Source organism: Rhipicephalus microplus, chromosome 8 (assembly GCF_043290135.1).
Source record: "Rhipicephalus microplus isolate Deutch F79 chromosome 8, USDA_Rmic, whole genome shotgun sequence".
NCBI lineage: Eukaryota > Metazoa > Arthropoda > Arachnida > Ixodida > Ixodidae > Rhipicephalus > Rhipicephalus microplus.
Window position 1 is genome coordinate 104,166,978 of NC_134707.1, and position 13,711 is coordinate 104,180,688.

The window sequence follows — 13,711 nt, forward strand, 5'->3', positions numbered from 1 at the left end:
GCTACCTTCACGTGAGCAGTCGATCACCATGGACACGAGACCACCTTAGTAAGTGACCGATTATAATGAAACTGTACAGCGAGACCAATTACACTATTGGGTACTTCGCCTAATGCACAAATATTGCCACCCTGACTTCTTCAGAATGTCATTTGCATGCGGCGTAACAAAAATCAACTAGGGATGGTAACGTTAAGGATTGAAAAATTATTGTAGTTTTCCCTTTTGTAGTACCCAAGTTTTTTTTTAGTTTTAAGATATGTCGTACTTACTTTTAATTCACATTTACTCACTTATTTCTCTTGATTTTTATACAGTTGTCGAATTTATAGAACACGCCTATAGTTTCATAACTAAAAGCCATTTGCGTAGCAATCGTACGAAAGAGAAGCCTAATTGTTTTTAGATGAACACATCTAACGCACGTTTACACATTCCTACTTATTCAGTTTATGAGATCAAAAGACATATACTTGAACTTAACGACACTCAAATGGCCACATATCAAGTGCATCCGAGCGAAACCCACGTTGGAGAACAAGACTGCTCAAACTCTGTCACAAGATATCTTTATCAAGGTGGTGATTGCAGGAAACATCACTTGGTGAGCTCTAAAAATTTTATGTGCTTAATTGCAGTCTTTTAAATCTTCTTCGCATTGAGGTGACCAACTTCGTAGTGAACTAACTACCCATCTGTGAGATGAAAACTTCGGACTCAACACTTCATACTTGTGCTGAAACAATGATATCTTATTGCGAGGGTAAGTAGGTAAACACTCCAGCCAATTTTACCCTGAATGCCAAAGTCTCTCTAAAGCTCTGCATAATTTTGATGTAGTCTTAAGATCGCCTGAAACATCATCTATTGACACCATCCGAACTATATAGGAGGAAAAATGTGCTGACCGTCTTCGTCCCACAAACTGACCATGGGCGGGACAGTGTGTGAGGGTAGTGAATCAACTAAACGAACAAACCTGCGTATCTCTGGAATGAGTGTTATCCGCAATGCCCATGGATAGGTGCCGCGGCGTGCAATCTGAGATGGCTGCGGGAGGATTATCAACCCGTGAACTCGCATAGGTAAAGATAACATGCAAAGACGTGCGCCCAATGCCACTTTTAGCGGATGTTTGATCGTTGCATGAGTGTATATTGGACCAAAGTACTTTCTCGAATGTTAGTAACTCCTATATACTCTCTACTTCATTTCTTGCCGTAGTGTGAAGGGCAGTAGTGGCAGCTGATCGATGACGCTTTGCGTAATCCTGCGCGCGTAACAGAAAAGTTCGAATTGATTTAGGAACTGAACAGCACTCCGAGATATTTTGTCCCGAGTCTGCCTCAGAGATTTGCCGCAGAAGTGCTGTGTCATTAACGAGTAGCTTGCCATCGCGGCTGCACGGGAGCGAATGTTTGCAAACTTAATTACTTAGTCGTAATTACTTGCGCTTTAAGCATCATGCAGCTGCTTCTTCAACAGAACAGAAGCATTTAACTTCCAATTAGGTAGCGCTTGTGTCAAAGTCATGTTCAGGCTCTAACAGTGCGCAATTCACTTCACTCGGATGGTGCAGGTGCCATCAGAATGATCGCAACAAGGATATCAAAACGAATACACGCTTACACTTCTCGCAAAATTGGAATTGTGACGCGGTTTATTAGTCGATAACGACAACGGCAAAACAGCGTGAAAAACCGTCCAGCAGAGATCAGCACAGCAGCGAGCCGAAGCACGAGCCGAGAGAGCCGGGAGTTGGCGATGTTGCTCGCCGCAGGCACATCTTCTTCACAATCGCCCCCGCTGAAAAAGGAGCCATCTTGGCGACATAGGAAGTTTCAGGCAGAGGCTCATGGTATGGTTTCAGTCGGGAAACATGGACGATGTCACGTGCACGCCGGTGCATGTCGTCTGATCTGGAAACTGGCTCAATTAGGAAATTAACCGGAGAGGTTTTCTCCAAAACGGTGTAGGGCCCCTCGTACCGGGGGACAAGTTTCGAGGAGAGTCCCGGTGTTTGGTGTGAATGGTGAGCCACACAAGAGACACTGGGGCATAGCTGGGATCTGAAAGGGTGGTGCTACGGTGTTCTTTCTGGCGTTGCTGCTCTTTTGAGGTGAACGCACGGGCGAGCTGGCGGCACTCTTCAGCTTGTCGAGAAGCATCGGAGAAAGGTGGGCACTTGGAATCATCAGGACGGTAGGGTAGTAAGGTGTCGATTGTATGGGAAGGCTCGCGTCCATAAAGAAGAAAGAAAGGTGAGAATCCCGTGGTGGTTTGAACTGCGGTGTTATATGCGAATGTGACGTATGGGAGAACACGGTCCCAGTTGTTATGATCAGATGCCACGTATATTGAGAGCATATCACCCAGCGTGCGGTTGAACCGTTCCGTTAGCCCGTCAGTCTGCGGGTAGTATGCTGTCATTTTCCGATGAATGACGTGGCATTCCGAAAGCAGAGTTTCGAACGACCTCGGAGAGGAAAGCGCGGCCTCTGTCACTAAGGAGCTCTCGAGGTGGACCATGTCGAAGGATAAAGCGACGTAAATTGAAAGAGGCGACACCCTCAGCTATAGCGCTCGGCAAAGCGGCTGTTTCGGCGTAGCGTGTCAGATGGTCTACTGCCACTATAATCCACCGATTACCATTTGATGTCAATGGAAGGGGGCCGTAGAGGTCAACACTGACGCGATGAAATGGCTTGGCAGGGCATGGAAGTGGCTGCAATGCGCCAGTCGCTCGTGGCGCTCTTGATTTGCGTCGCTGGCAGTCAGGACAGCACTGCACAAATTTGCGTACAAAACTGTACATGTCGCGCCAGTAATAGCGATGGCGAAGGCGTTCATATGTTTTGAACAACCCGGCGTGGCCACATTGCAGATCTTCATGATGATATGCACATACTTGTGATCGTAAAGTGCGTGGAATGACCAGTAGCCACCGGCGGCCATCGGGAGCGTAAATGCATTGATGGAGTAGTTGATCGCGGATGGTGAAATGGAAAGCTTGACGTCGGAGGGATCAAGATACTGGAAGGTTGGGCGTGCAAGATAGATATTCGATAAGAGATGCGATCCACGGGTCACGATGTTGTTCGGTGGCAATCTAGTCGAGATTTAGCGATGACAAGGTCTCGAGGCGAGTGTTTCCGCACGTCGGATCTGGCGATAAAGGTGAGCGGGACAGGGCATCAGCGTCAGAGTGTTTGCGTCCGCAGCGGTATACGACGCAAATGTCGTACTCCTGGATGCGAAGTGCCCATCGCGCAAGGCGGCCAGAAGGGTCTTTCAAAGTGGACAGCCAGCAAAGCGCGTGGTGATCAGTTACTACATCGAACGGGCGGCCATATAAGTATGGCTGGAATTTTCCAAGCGGCCACACCAGAGCGAAACACTCTTTTTCTGTCACGCTGTAATTAGTTTCGGCTTTCGTCAGAGTGCGGCTAGCGTAGGCAACAACGTTTTCTGAATAGCCGGGCTTTCGTTGAGCGAGGACAGCGCCTAGCCCGACGCCGCTGGCGTCGGTGTGTTCTTCGGTAGGAGCCGTCGGGTTGAAGTGGCGAAGAATAGGTAGGGAGGTGAGCAGACGGCGTAGAGTAGTGAAGGCAACGTCACATGCAGGAGACCAGGAGGAGAGGTTAACGTCACCGCGAGGAAGCTGGGTTAATGGTGACATGATAGATGCAAAATTGCGAACAAAGCGCCGGAAATACGAGCATAGTCCTACAAAACTGCGAAGTTCTTTCATGGTCGTCGGCTTGGGAAATTCTGCGACTGCTCGAAGTTTTGCCGGGTTAGGTAATACGCCGTGTTTGGACAGGATGTGGCCTAGTATGACGAGCTCGCGTGCAGCGAAGCCGCAATTTTTTCAGGTTAAGCTGCAAGCCAGCGTTGGTCAAGCAAGTCGAAACGTGCCTGAGGTGAAAGAGGTGCGTAGGAAAATCATGGGAGAAAACCACGACATCGTCGAGGTAACAGAGGCACATATTCCACTTGAGGTGACGTAGCGTATTATCCATAAGACGTTCAAACGTAGCAGGCGCGTTACAAAGCCCAAAGGGCGTGACGTTAAACTCGTATAGTCCATCAGGTGTAATAAATGCAGTTTTTTGGCGATCGGCTTCAGCCATTGGAACTTGCCAGTAGCCAGACCGCAAATCTAGCGACGAGAAGAATTCCACTCCATGAAGGGTGTCAATGGCGTCATCAATGCGCGGCAAAGGATATACGTCCTTGCGTTTGCGATAACCATCCTTGCGAATAAGATAACCCGCAAGATAACCTTGCGGGTTATCTTATTCAAACGACGATAGTCCTCGCAAAATCGGATAGATCCGTCTTTCTTACGCACCAGGACGACAGGAGACGTCCAGAAACTGTGAGACGGTCGAATGACGTCTCTACGAAGCATATCTTTGACTTGATCGTTGATGACGCGGCGCTCTTCAGTGGAGACACGGTATGGTCTTTGACGCAGTGGCTGGTGTAGGCCGTTGTCAACATGATGCTTGACTGGCGACGTGCGGCCTAGTTGAGGTTGGGACACATCGAAAGAATTCCGGAACTCATGCAGAAGATCAAGCAGGTCGGCATGTTCGGTGGGAGTTAGGGTGTCAGCGATGGCGCTGGAAAACGTATTCTTCGACGACTCCTCGAGGGCCGACAGTGATTTTGGGTGGTCGCAGTAGTCATACGGGACATCAACCAAAGACGAAGGGTCGAGATCCTGCACGCGGCCGAGACATTCCCCCGCAAGCAAAGTAACAGGTGTGGAAAGTGGATTGAGTATGAACATATTGCTTCTTCCGGCGGCAAGGTCAATCGTTGCGAAAGGCAGCGGCAGAGCTCGACGACTCGTGAAGATATTGGAAGGCATAAAAAAGACTGTAGCGTCAGTGTAGGCCTTGCATGAAACTGGAACAAGTGCGAAATTTTCAGGTGGAATATCGGTATCTTCATGCACGAACAACTTCGGCGGCTGATGAAGAGCGTCAAGTAATGGGACATCACAAAACGGTGAAAACTCAACTTCAGCGCGTGCGCAGTCGATGACGGCATTATGGCGGGATAGGAAGTCCCATCCGAGGATGACACTATGCGAACAGACAGCGAGGACAACAAACTCCACAATGTAAACAATGCCTTTGATGGACACTCTTGCAGTGCAGGCTGTGAGAGGCGTTACTTGCTGTGCACTTGCGGTGTGGAGTGACTGTCCCGAAAGCGGCGTCGTGACTTTACGTAATACACGGCAGACATTAGCAGCAATAACGGAAACAGTGGCGCCGGTGTCTGCAAGGGCGAAAGTAGAATAGCCTTCAACAGTTACTGCGACCACGTTAGCAGGAGAGGGGTGAGGGCTTAGACAGTTCGAAAATGGCGCAGTTATTGCCTCTTGAACTGCGGTGCTTAGTTTTCCTGGTCAGAAGGTCTATGCCGGCGACGCATGGGGGAGGGCGATCGCCGACGAGGAGACGGTGCGCGCTGCGGCTGGAAGTCAAGGTGGTCAGTAGGGGCATAGCGAGGTGACGAGACCGGCCCGTATTGGTCGAAGGGTTGGTTGCCGGGTTGCGACGACCGGGCATAGTTGCCGAACGTCTGAGGTCGACGACGGCAGTAGTGGGCCACGTGTCCGGAAGTGAAACAGGTGTAGCAAATCGGTCGGTTATCGGGCGTCCTCCATGGATTGGTGACTGGTGGTGCCGCCCAGGGTGTAGTACAAGCAGCCGTGTGTGCGCGCTGTGAGCGCGTGGTGTAGGGCGGTTGCGGAAGCCTACGCACAGCGTCTGCATATTTGAGCGTGGCGGATACGGGCTCCACCTCTTGCGAACAAGCGACAGGAGGAGCCACAGGCTGCGCTGCATACGTTAGGGGCGCGGCCACAGGCTGAATGGCTGGCGAATAGGCGACAGGGGCACCTACCGGCTGTGCGACGCGCGGGCAGTGGACACGGCTAGATAGAGGCGGCTCGTAGTGCGCAAAGGGAACAGCTTGTGCAACTTCTTCCGATATAGCAGTGTGAAGGGGGGCGGGCAGACGGGTGGTGGTCTCGTGAGCAAAAGGCACTAGAGAAAGTTGGCGGGTGACTTCCTCACGGACGAAGGCTCGGACTTGCTGAAGCAATGGTGAATTGTCAGGCATGGTGTCGAAACTGGACAGCGACTCACCACCACGCTGAGGTTGTCGAGTCAGAGAGCGTTGCTTCTTCAACTCGTCGTAGCTCTGACACAAGCTGACGACTTCAGAAACTTGCTCGGATTTCTAGCCAAGAGCATTTGAAATTCGCCATCGTCGATGCCCTTCAGGATGTGTTTGACCTTGTCCGACTCGGGCATGGTGTCATTCGCGCATCGACAAAGGTTGACGACATCCTCATTATAGCTGGTGAAATTTTCGCCAGTCTGCTGAGAGCGGACGCGCAAGCGCTGCTCTGCCCGCTGCTTGAGGACAGCCGGCCGACCAAACACTTCAGCACATGACGTCTTGAAGACGCTCCATGTCGGGATATTGTGTTTGTGGTTGTTAAACCACAATTCTGCGACCCTGGTGAGGTAAAATATTACGTGTTCCAGCTTGTCGGCTTCATCCCACTTATTATTGGCGCTCACCAGCTCGCAGTGCTCAAGCCAGCCTTCCACGTCGGTCCCATCCGCACCGCTGAAGACCTTAGGGTCCCGTAGCCTAGGATGGCCAGAGAGTTGAACTGGGGCGACGATGCCGATGGGTTGGCGTTGCCAGTCATGATGGGCGGTAGCGTGCGGCTTCGCAGTTCCAGGGTGTAGCGACGGGGCTAAACAGCACCATCCACCATATGTGACGAGGTTTATTAGTGGATAACGACAACGGCAAAATAGCGTGAAGAACCGTCCAGCAGAGATCAGCACAGCAGCGAGCCGAAGCACGAGCCAAGAGAGCCGGGCGTTGGCGATGCTGCTCGCCGCAGGCACATCTTCTTCTTCACAGAATTATGAAATTTCGTCGAAGAACAACGTCAATCGGACAGTAGCGTTGAAATGCAGAAAATAGCAGAGAGGCATCGACTTTAGTCGTAACTGCACGTTTCATTACTTTAACCATTTCGTTTCGCTGGTTGAGCTCGAGAGTGTTGGCTACATGTGGCAGTCCATAACAGCCACTGTATTTGGGCTACATGGCGTGCACAAAAAAACTGTGCTTTTAGTTTGGGCTCGCTGAAATATATTGTGCAATAAATGGAATTTCAGTGACTTACGAGGGAGAACATCATGAACGCATGAGAATGGCGAAGTGCAACTCGCTGCTCGGGATATAACAGCTCATCGTTCATCGCCGCTGGCAGTAATAAGTGCTGGGGTTGAAAATAATTGTTGGAGTTTAACGTTCCAAATCCATCACTTGATTATGATACACGCCGTTGTAGAGGGCTCCAAAAAGTTAAACCTCCTGGGGTTGTTTCACCTGTGCCTAAAAATAAGCACACGGGCCTGAAGCCATTCCGCCCTTATTGAAAATGCAGCCGCCGCGACCGAAGTTTGACCCCGCGTGCTGCGGGTCAGCAGCTGAGTGCCTTAGCCACTTTATCACCGTGGCCGGTTCGCGAACCTTAAAAAGTTCACCTGAACGTTCATGTGCGCTCGCTGAGAGGACACCACAAAATTGAATAAAAGGTGTTACCGGATCAGCTGACTGCATCCGCTCGTCAAAACACAATCAATAGACCCGCATTAGAGTCTACTGGCTACGGAACTCGGTGCCTGCAGAAGTCATTCTTGGCAGATTAACAATTGGACAAAACACAACACACAGTTGTAAGTTTTGTCCCTGGGAGAACGTGCATGGCCACTAATGGCGAGAAACGCATTCACACTCTCCTCTGCCATGAACTTTGGAATGGTGCGGAGGAATGAACTCTGAACACATGTGTGTGTGTGTGTGTGTTTATGTGTGTGTGTGTGTGTAAAGCGCGCGCGCGTGTGTGTAAGTAATAAAACATATTATAAATATGCACTTAACGTTTGAATGGCGGCCCAACAGGGGCTATATTTCACTATCGCCCTCAAGTCTTAAAGGTGAAGCTTGTGGTGTACACGTGTCCCGAAGGATTACGGCCACCAGCGTGAGTCCGGTATTAGTGAGCCGCAGAACACGCGCTAACCGTCGCCGTGGCAACAACTTCATACTGCTCAAAGTCGCAACACTTTATTGTCTGTGGCAACACCAAACGCAGGTCAGCCCGTTGCAAAGGCATGGCGGGAAAGCAAATAGGCTTATCGACGCCACGGGCATAAAAGTACTACACAGGGTGCCAAGAGCACGTCTCCGCGGTAAAGGTGATCCACGGAGACACCGGGACCAAGGCCCGGTTGCTCGAGCGAGGGCAAAGGCGCTCATGTTGGCTTTGGAGAGAGACGGGTCGACGTAGCTTGGCCACGCACTAGGACACCGTACCACCCTTCAGCCGTGCGGATGCAGTGGGGCAACAAAAGGTGAGCGTACGCCTCGGGCGCGAGGCGCCGTCAGCGAAGTCCGACGAGCCCCGAGCGACGGGACTCGACGGACGGAAAAGATTGCGTGGCTCACCATTTGCAGTTCGGGGAGTATCTGCCTGCCCGCTCCCGACGCAGTGCGCGAAAACCGTGTTATGTGCGAAAACCTCTCGGGAGACCCCTCGCGCGGCGCCACAGTCAACATCCGCTACCGGGTGAGGGGTTAAACGTCACTCCGCTCTCCCAGCTCCGCCGACAGCAAAGGAGGGAAGACATGTCGGGACATGAGAACGGCAAAAAAGGTGGCAAAGCCCGCGCAAAGGCAGCGGGCTAGCCTCAATTCCCACAACCCCCTCTCCTAAATTTGTCCTTTACCGGTCTGCAAAAGGCAGCCGGACGTCACCCATGCAGCTAAAGTTATACTGCTATGAGCGACAGCTAATCTCAGTCCTACCCTGTAACTGCTGCAAAAAATGATGACAAAGGAGAAACACACACATTATTACAAAAGAAACACATGGCACTATAAAAATAATAGCGGAAGGCAGCACAGGAAAGTAGTAGTAGTGTTCGTGGGGCTGAAGCGGAATAGCGTCCACTGCGTGGAGGGGCAGAAGAGTGTGACAATGTTCGCTAGGTGCGATGCCAGAGTGCGAGGTCAGAGGGATGGTGGCTAGAAGGGGGAGGTGGCGTCAGCGCTCGCGTATTCGCCGAGAAACCGCGATCCTCCGTTTCAAGCCGCGGCCGCGCAGCCGCGGTGGCACTGCTGCCAGCTTGTTGATGACAAGCTGCTGCCAGCTTGTCAAAATGGCATGGTTAAAAAGACTCTAAAGTGTTCAGAATGTGGAGTGGGTTTGAAAGTGGACCCAAGCGTAGAAGCGGATGGAGAAGAGGCTGACGCGAAGTGTAGGCAATGTGAGGTCGAGGAAAAAATGGAGAAAATGATGGTTGCACAGAGTGAACTGCTGATGAGAATCGCCGAGCTCGAGACTGCATTGGCGACAGAGGAAGAGAAAACGAGGGCAATGGGAGAAAGACTGAAGTCCGCCAAGGAAGTGCTAGCGAAGCTGAACAAAGAAGCGACCTACCGAGAGAACAGTAGGGAATCGGCAACCAGAACGGTGGAGAAGGAAAAGCAAACAAGTTTGGAAAAAACAGGTTTAGCTGGTTCAACTGTCGCAAGGCCCAGCTTCAGCGAGGTAGTGGTGGGGCAGGGAAGGAACAAAGCAGCCGGCGTCACAGGTGCAAGTAGCCCCCAGGTGCAGAACGCTCCAGCTGAAAAGCCACAGCATGGAATAATCGCCGGGGACTCGAATATAAATCGATGCACAGAAGCCATCAAATAGAGGGTAAGAGGTGACAAGAGAGTTGCAGTAGGGGCGTTCCCAGGACGCAAGCTGGAAGCAGTCATGAGGCAAGGGAGCGAAAAGCTCAAAACGACAGCTGATAGACGAAATCTCGTGACAATTTCAGTCAATTTAAACGATGTCCTAAATGAAGATGCAGCAGGACTAGCAGCCACACTGGCGAAAGGCGTCGATGACATGCGCGCCACTTCCCCTAAGGTACAGGTAGTGATATGCACGATACCGGAGGTACCGGTGCGTGATAACAACCTGCAAAGAGCGGTGGTCAACGCAAACCAAGAGATATGGCCGATGAGTCGAAAGAAAGGCTTTGAGCTGGTGGAAATAAAGAGAGAGGTGCATAGGTGGGGGGGTTTTCAACGAGACAGAATTCACTTCGATGGGCGGCTAGGTCATGAGGTGGGTTGGCGACTTGCAGGACGCGCAGTAGCTTTTTTGGGGGGCAAGCGAGCCCTTCGAGGAGCAGGATAGCTAGTAACGAGGAAAACAACCAGGGAGACTCTTCGACAGGTGGTATGGAAAGATACGATTCCAAAGTGGCACCAATATCTAAGATAGGTAGAGTCCGGGGCATAAATAGATGTAGCCACGAGCGCCGAGCCAATTCAGACATAGGGTACATTAACATGCAGGGTGGTAGGAACAGGCTGAAGTGGAAACAGATAGAAGAACAGCTAACAGAAGAGACGCCGATGGTATACGGTTTTGTAGAAACACATCTCGGGGACATGGAACAACTTCCAAACAATCTGAACTACACGTGGAAATATTGTAATAGAACAGAAGGCAGCAGAAAGAGGGGTGGTGGTATTGGGGCATTCATTCATAAAAGTACAGACTGGCAAAGGGTCAAGCAGGAGTGCAAGGAACATTTATCGCTAAAAGGTAAAGTGGCAGGTCAAATGACACTCCTTGGTTTCGTGTACTTGTGGACGGGAGCAAAGGCCAGAAAGGAAAACTAGGCAATGGTAGAGTGTATATCAAAGGACATTCAGGAGTTAGGAAGAGAGTGCGAGATAATTATACTAGGAGACATGAATGCACACATAGAAGATATAGATGGGTATACCGACCCGACAGGCGAGATGATCATGGATATGTGTGAAAGGCTTGATTTGATCATTTGCAACAGTACCGAGAAAAGTGAAGGGCAAATAACATGAAGGTAGGAAGGCTTCAGTCGACGATAGATTATGCACTGATGTCACATAGGATGTATGATAAGGTCAGGGGAATGCACATAGATGAAGGTGGCTCCAGAAGTCTGTGTAGCGATCTCAAACGTATCAAGCTAAGCTTTGGAAGAGCAGTGAAAGTGGGAAGGAGACAAGATGAGCAACTACCGGAAACTTTTTATCCAGAAAGGCAAATTGAAATAGCCACTAAACAAATTGAGAAAGTAATCAAGGAGGATAATAAGACAGTGTGGACATACACGAATCTAATTAGACTCTTTGAGCTAGAGCTTGCTAAGACGTGTGACAAGTCATCCCGGAAAAGAAGACACAAACCCAAAAGTTGGTGGGATGAGGAAGTTAAGAGAGCCATAGCAAAACGTCAGGAAGCCTCTAGGGAACACAGACATGCTAAGCAGTGGGGTGAACTGACAGATGATGTTGAAAGAAGATGGGAAACCTTTCTAAGATGTAGAAGGGATGCATTCCTTCTGATCAATGAACAGAGTAGAAGGAAGGCAGCTCAGTGGCTGGCAGAAGTACATAAAAAAGATCGAAAGGCAGCTGCGAAATTTTGGAACCATCTAAACTCCCTAAGAAATGAGACGAGCCTAGAGCAGAGTTTTATAACTACAGCCCAAGGTGCTAGGCTAGCTGGGGACGAAGCTATTGAATATATAAGAAAAACCGTGATAGAAAAATTTCAACAAAGAAGTATTTTATGCACCACAATAGACAAGGACGAATCAAGTGGTGCAATGGCTCGATTTTCACAACAAGATTGGAAAAGAGCTGAGAAAAGGGTTCCTAGTAGTACATCAACAGGCCCAGATGGCATTCCAATTAGGCTGATAAAGACATTAGGTCCGAAGTCTAAGCAGGCTTCGAGAGAGGCACTGAGCACAATAATAATCGATGGTGAAGTTCCCGATGAATGGAAACTTAGCAGGATGAGCATGATCTATAAAGGAAAGGGGGACAAAGCTGACATAAACAACTAACGTCTCATAACAGTGACATCAGTGGTCTGCAGGCTGGCGATGCAGATTATAAAGGAAAGACTGAAGGCGTGGATAGAGGATGAGGGGGTGCTGGGGGAACTGCAGAATGGGTTTCGGAAACACAGGTGGTTGGAAGACAATCTGTTCTCAATGACGCAGTGCATCGAAATAGCAGAAAAGGAACACAGGCCACTGTGGCTAGCATTTTTGGATATCAAGGAGGCGTACGATAGCGTGGTTCAAGAGGAATTGTGGGGAATACTGGACACACTTGGCGTGGAACATGTAGTCACTAATCTTTTAAAGGGTATCTATAAAGGTAACAAGGTAGTTATAAAGTGGGAAAAACAGGTATCCAAGGCTGCAGAGGTAAAACGGGGGCTTAGGCAGGGGTGCCCCCTGTCACCCTTATTATTCATGATGTACCTACAAGAATTAGAGGCAAAATTAGAGGGAAGTGGACTGGGCTTCAACCTCTCTTTAGTCAAACAAGAAAAACTTATTGATCAGGCACTACCATTCTTAGTGTATGCAGATGATATAGTGCTAATGGCCAACAACAAGGAAGATTTGCCGAGATTGATGGACATCTGCAGTAATGAGGGAGATAGGTTAGATTTTAGATTCAGCAAGGAAAAATCAGCAGTCATGATTTTCAATGACACGAAGGTAGTGAGCTTAGAATACAGGAGGCCACGCTAGAGATAACAGATAAATACAAATATCTGGTCGTATGGATAAGCAATGGGACCGAGTATCTGAGGGAACACGAAATATACGTGACGACTTAAGGTAACAGGAATGCAGCAGTCATGAAAAATAGGGCACTGTGGAATTACACTAGGTATGATGTTGTGAGAGGAATATGGAAAGGGGTCATGGTTCCTGGGTTGACGTTCGGCAATGCGGTCTAGTGCATGAGATCAGAAGTTCAAGCAAGATTAGAAATTAAGCAACGTGGAATAGGTAGGCTTGCTTTAGGAGCTCACGGGAATACGCCAAATCAGGGAGTACAAGGTGATATGGGATGGACATCATTTGAGGGCAGGGAAGCTTCCAGCAAGATAAAATTTTAGAAGCGATTGAGATAAATGGGGGAAGATCGTTGGGCTAGGAAGGTTTTCAGCTACTTGTACATGAAGAATGTCGATACAAAATGGAGGAAGCGAACCAGGAAGTTGACTGGTAAATACTTAGAAAACAGCAGGTGGCCAAACGGAAAAAAAACTATCGGTTAAGAAGAAAGTGAAGGAAACGGAGACTGACATGTGGAGAATGGGCATGATTAAGAAGTCCGCACTAGAGATCTATCGAACTTTTAAGCAGGAATTCGCCAAGGGAAGGATCTATGATAATACTCGGGGTAGTTCTTTACTGTTTGAGGCCAGGACGGGAGTATTGCGAACCAAGACATATCGGGCCAAATACGAAGGGGTAGACACAGTACGCAGTGCGTGTGGAGAGGAAGAAGAAACAGCCGAAGCCTTGATAATGTTCTGTAAAGGGCTTCACCCAATAGTTCAGGATGATGGCGCAGAGTTTTTCAAAGCACTGGGGTTTAGGGACCGGGAGGGCAAAATAAACTTTAAGCGGGTAGACTTAACTAGAAGGAGGTTATCTGATTGGTGGCTAAAGTCAAGGCACGAGTAAAAATTTAACTCTCCACTGCAAAGTACGAATCCTCAAACTCACTTTTTAAG

The 13,711-nt window shown here is 49.4% G+C and overlaps 1 protein-coding gene across 2 annotated transcripts in view; it reads left to right on the plus strand.

The window, feature by feature from the left end:
- Positions 1 to 13,711, plus strand: part of LOC119183242 (uncharacterized) — a 53,009-nt gene that overhangs the window by 12,846 nt on the left and 26,452 nt on the right. For both annotated transcript variants that reach the window (XM_075872442.1, XM_037433615.2), the window contains exon 3: positions 450 to 604. In XM_075872442.1, the coding sequence (XP_075728557.1) occupies positions 450 to 604 (155 nt within the window). The remainder of the gene's footprint in view (positions 1 to 449; positions 605 to 13,711) is intronic.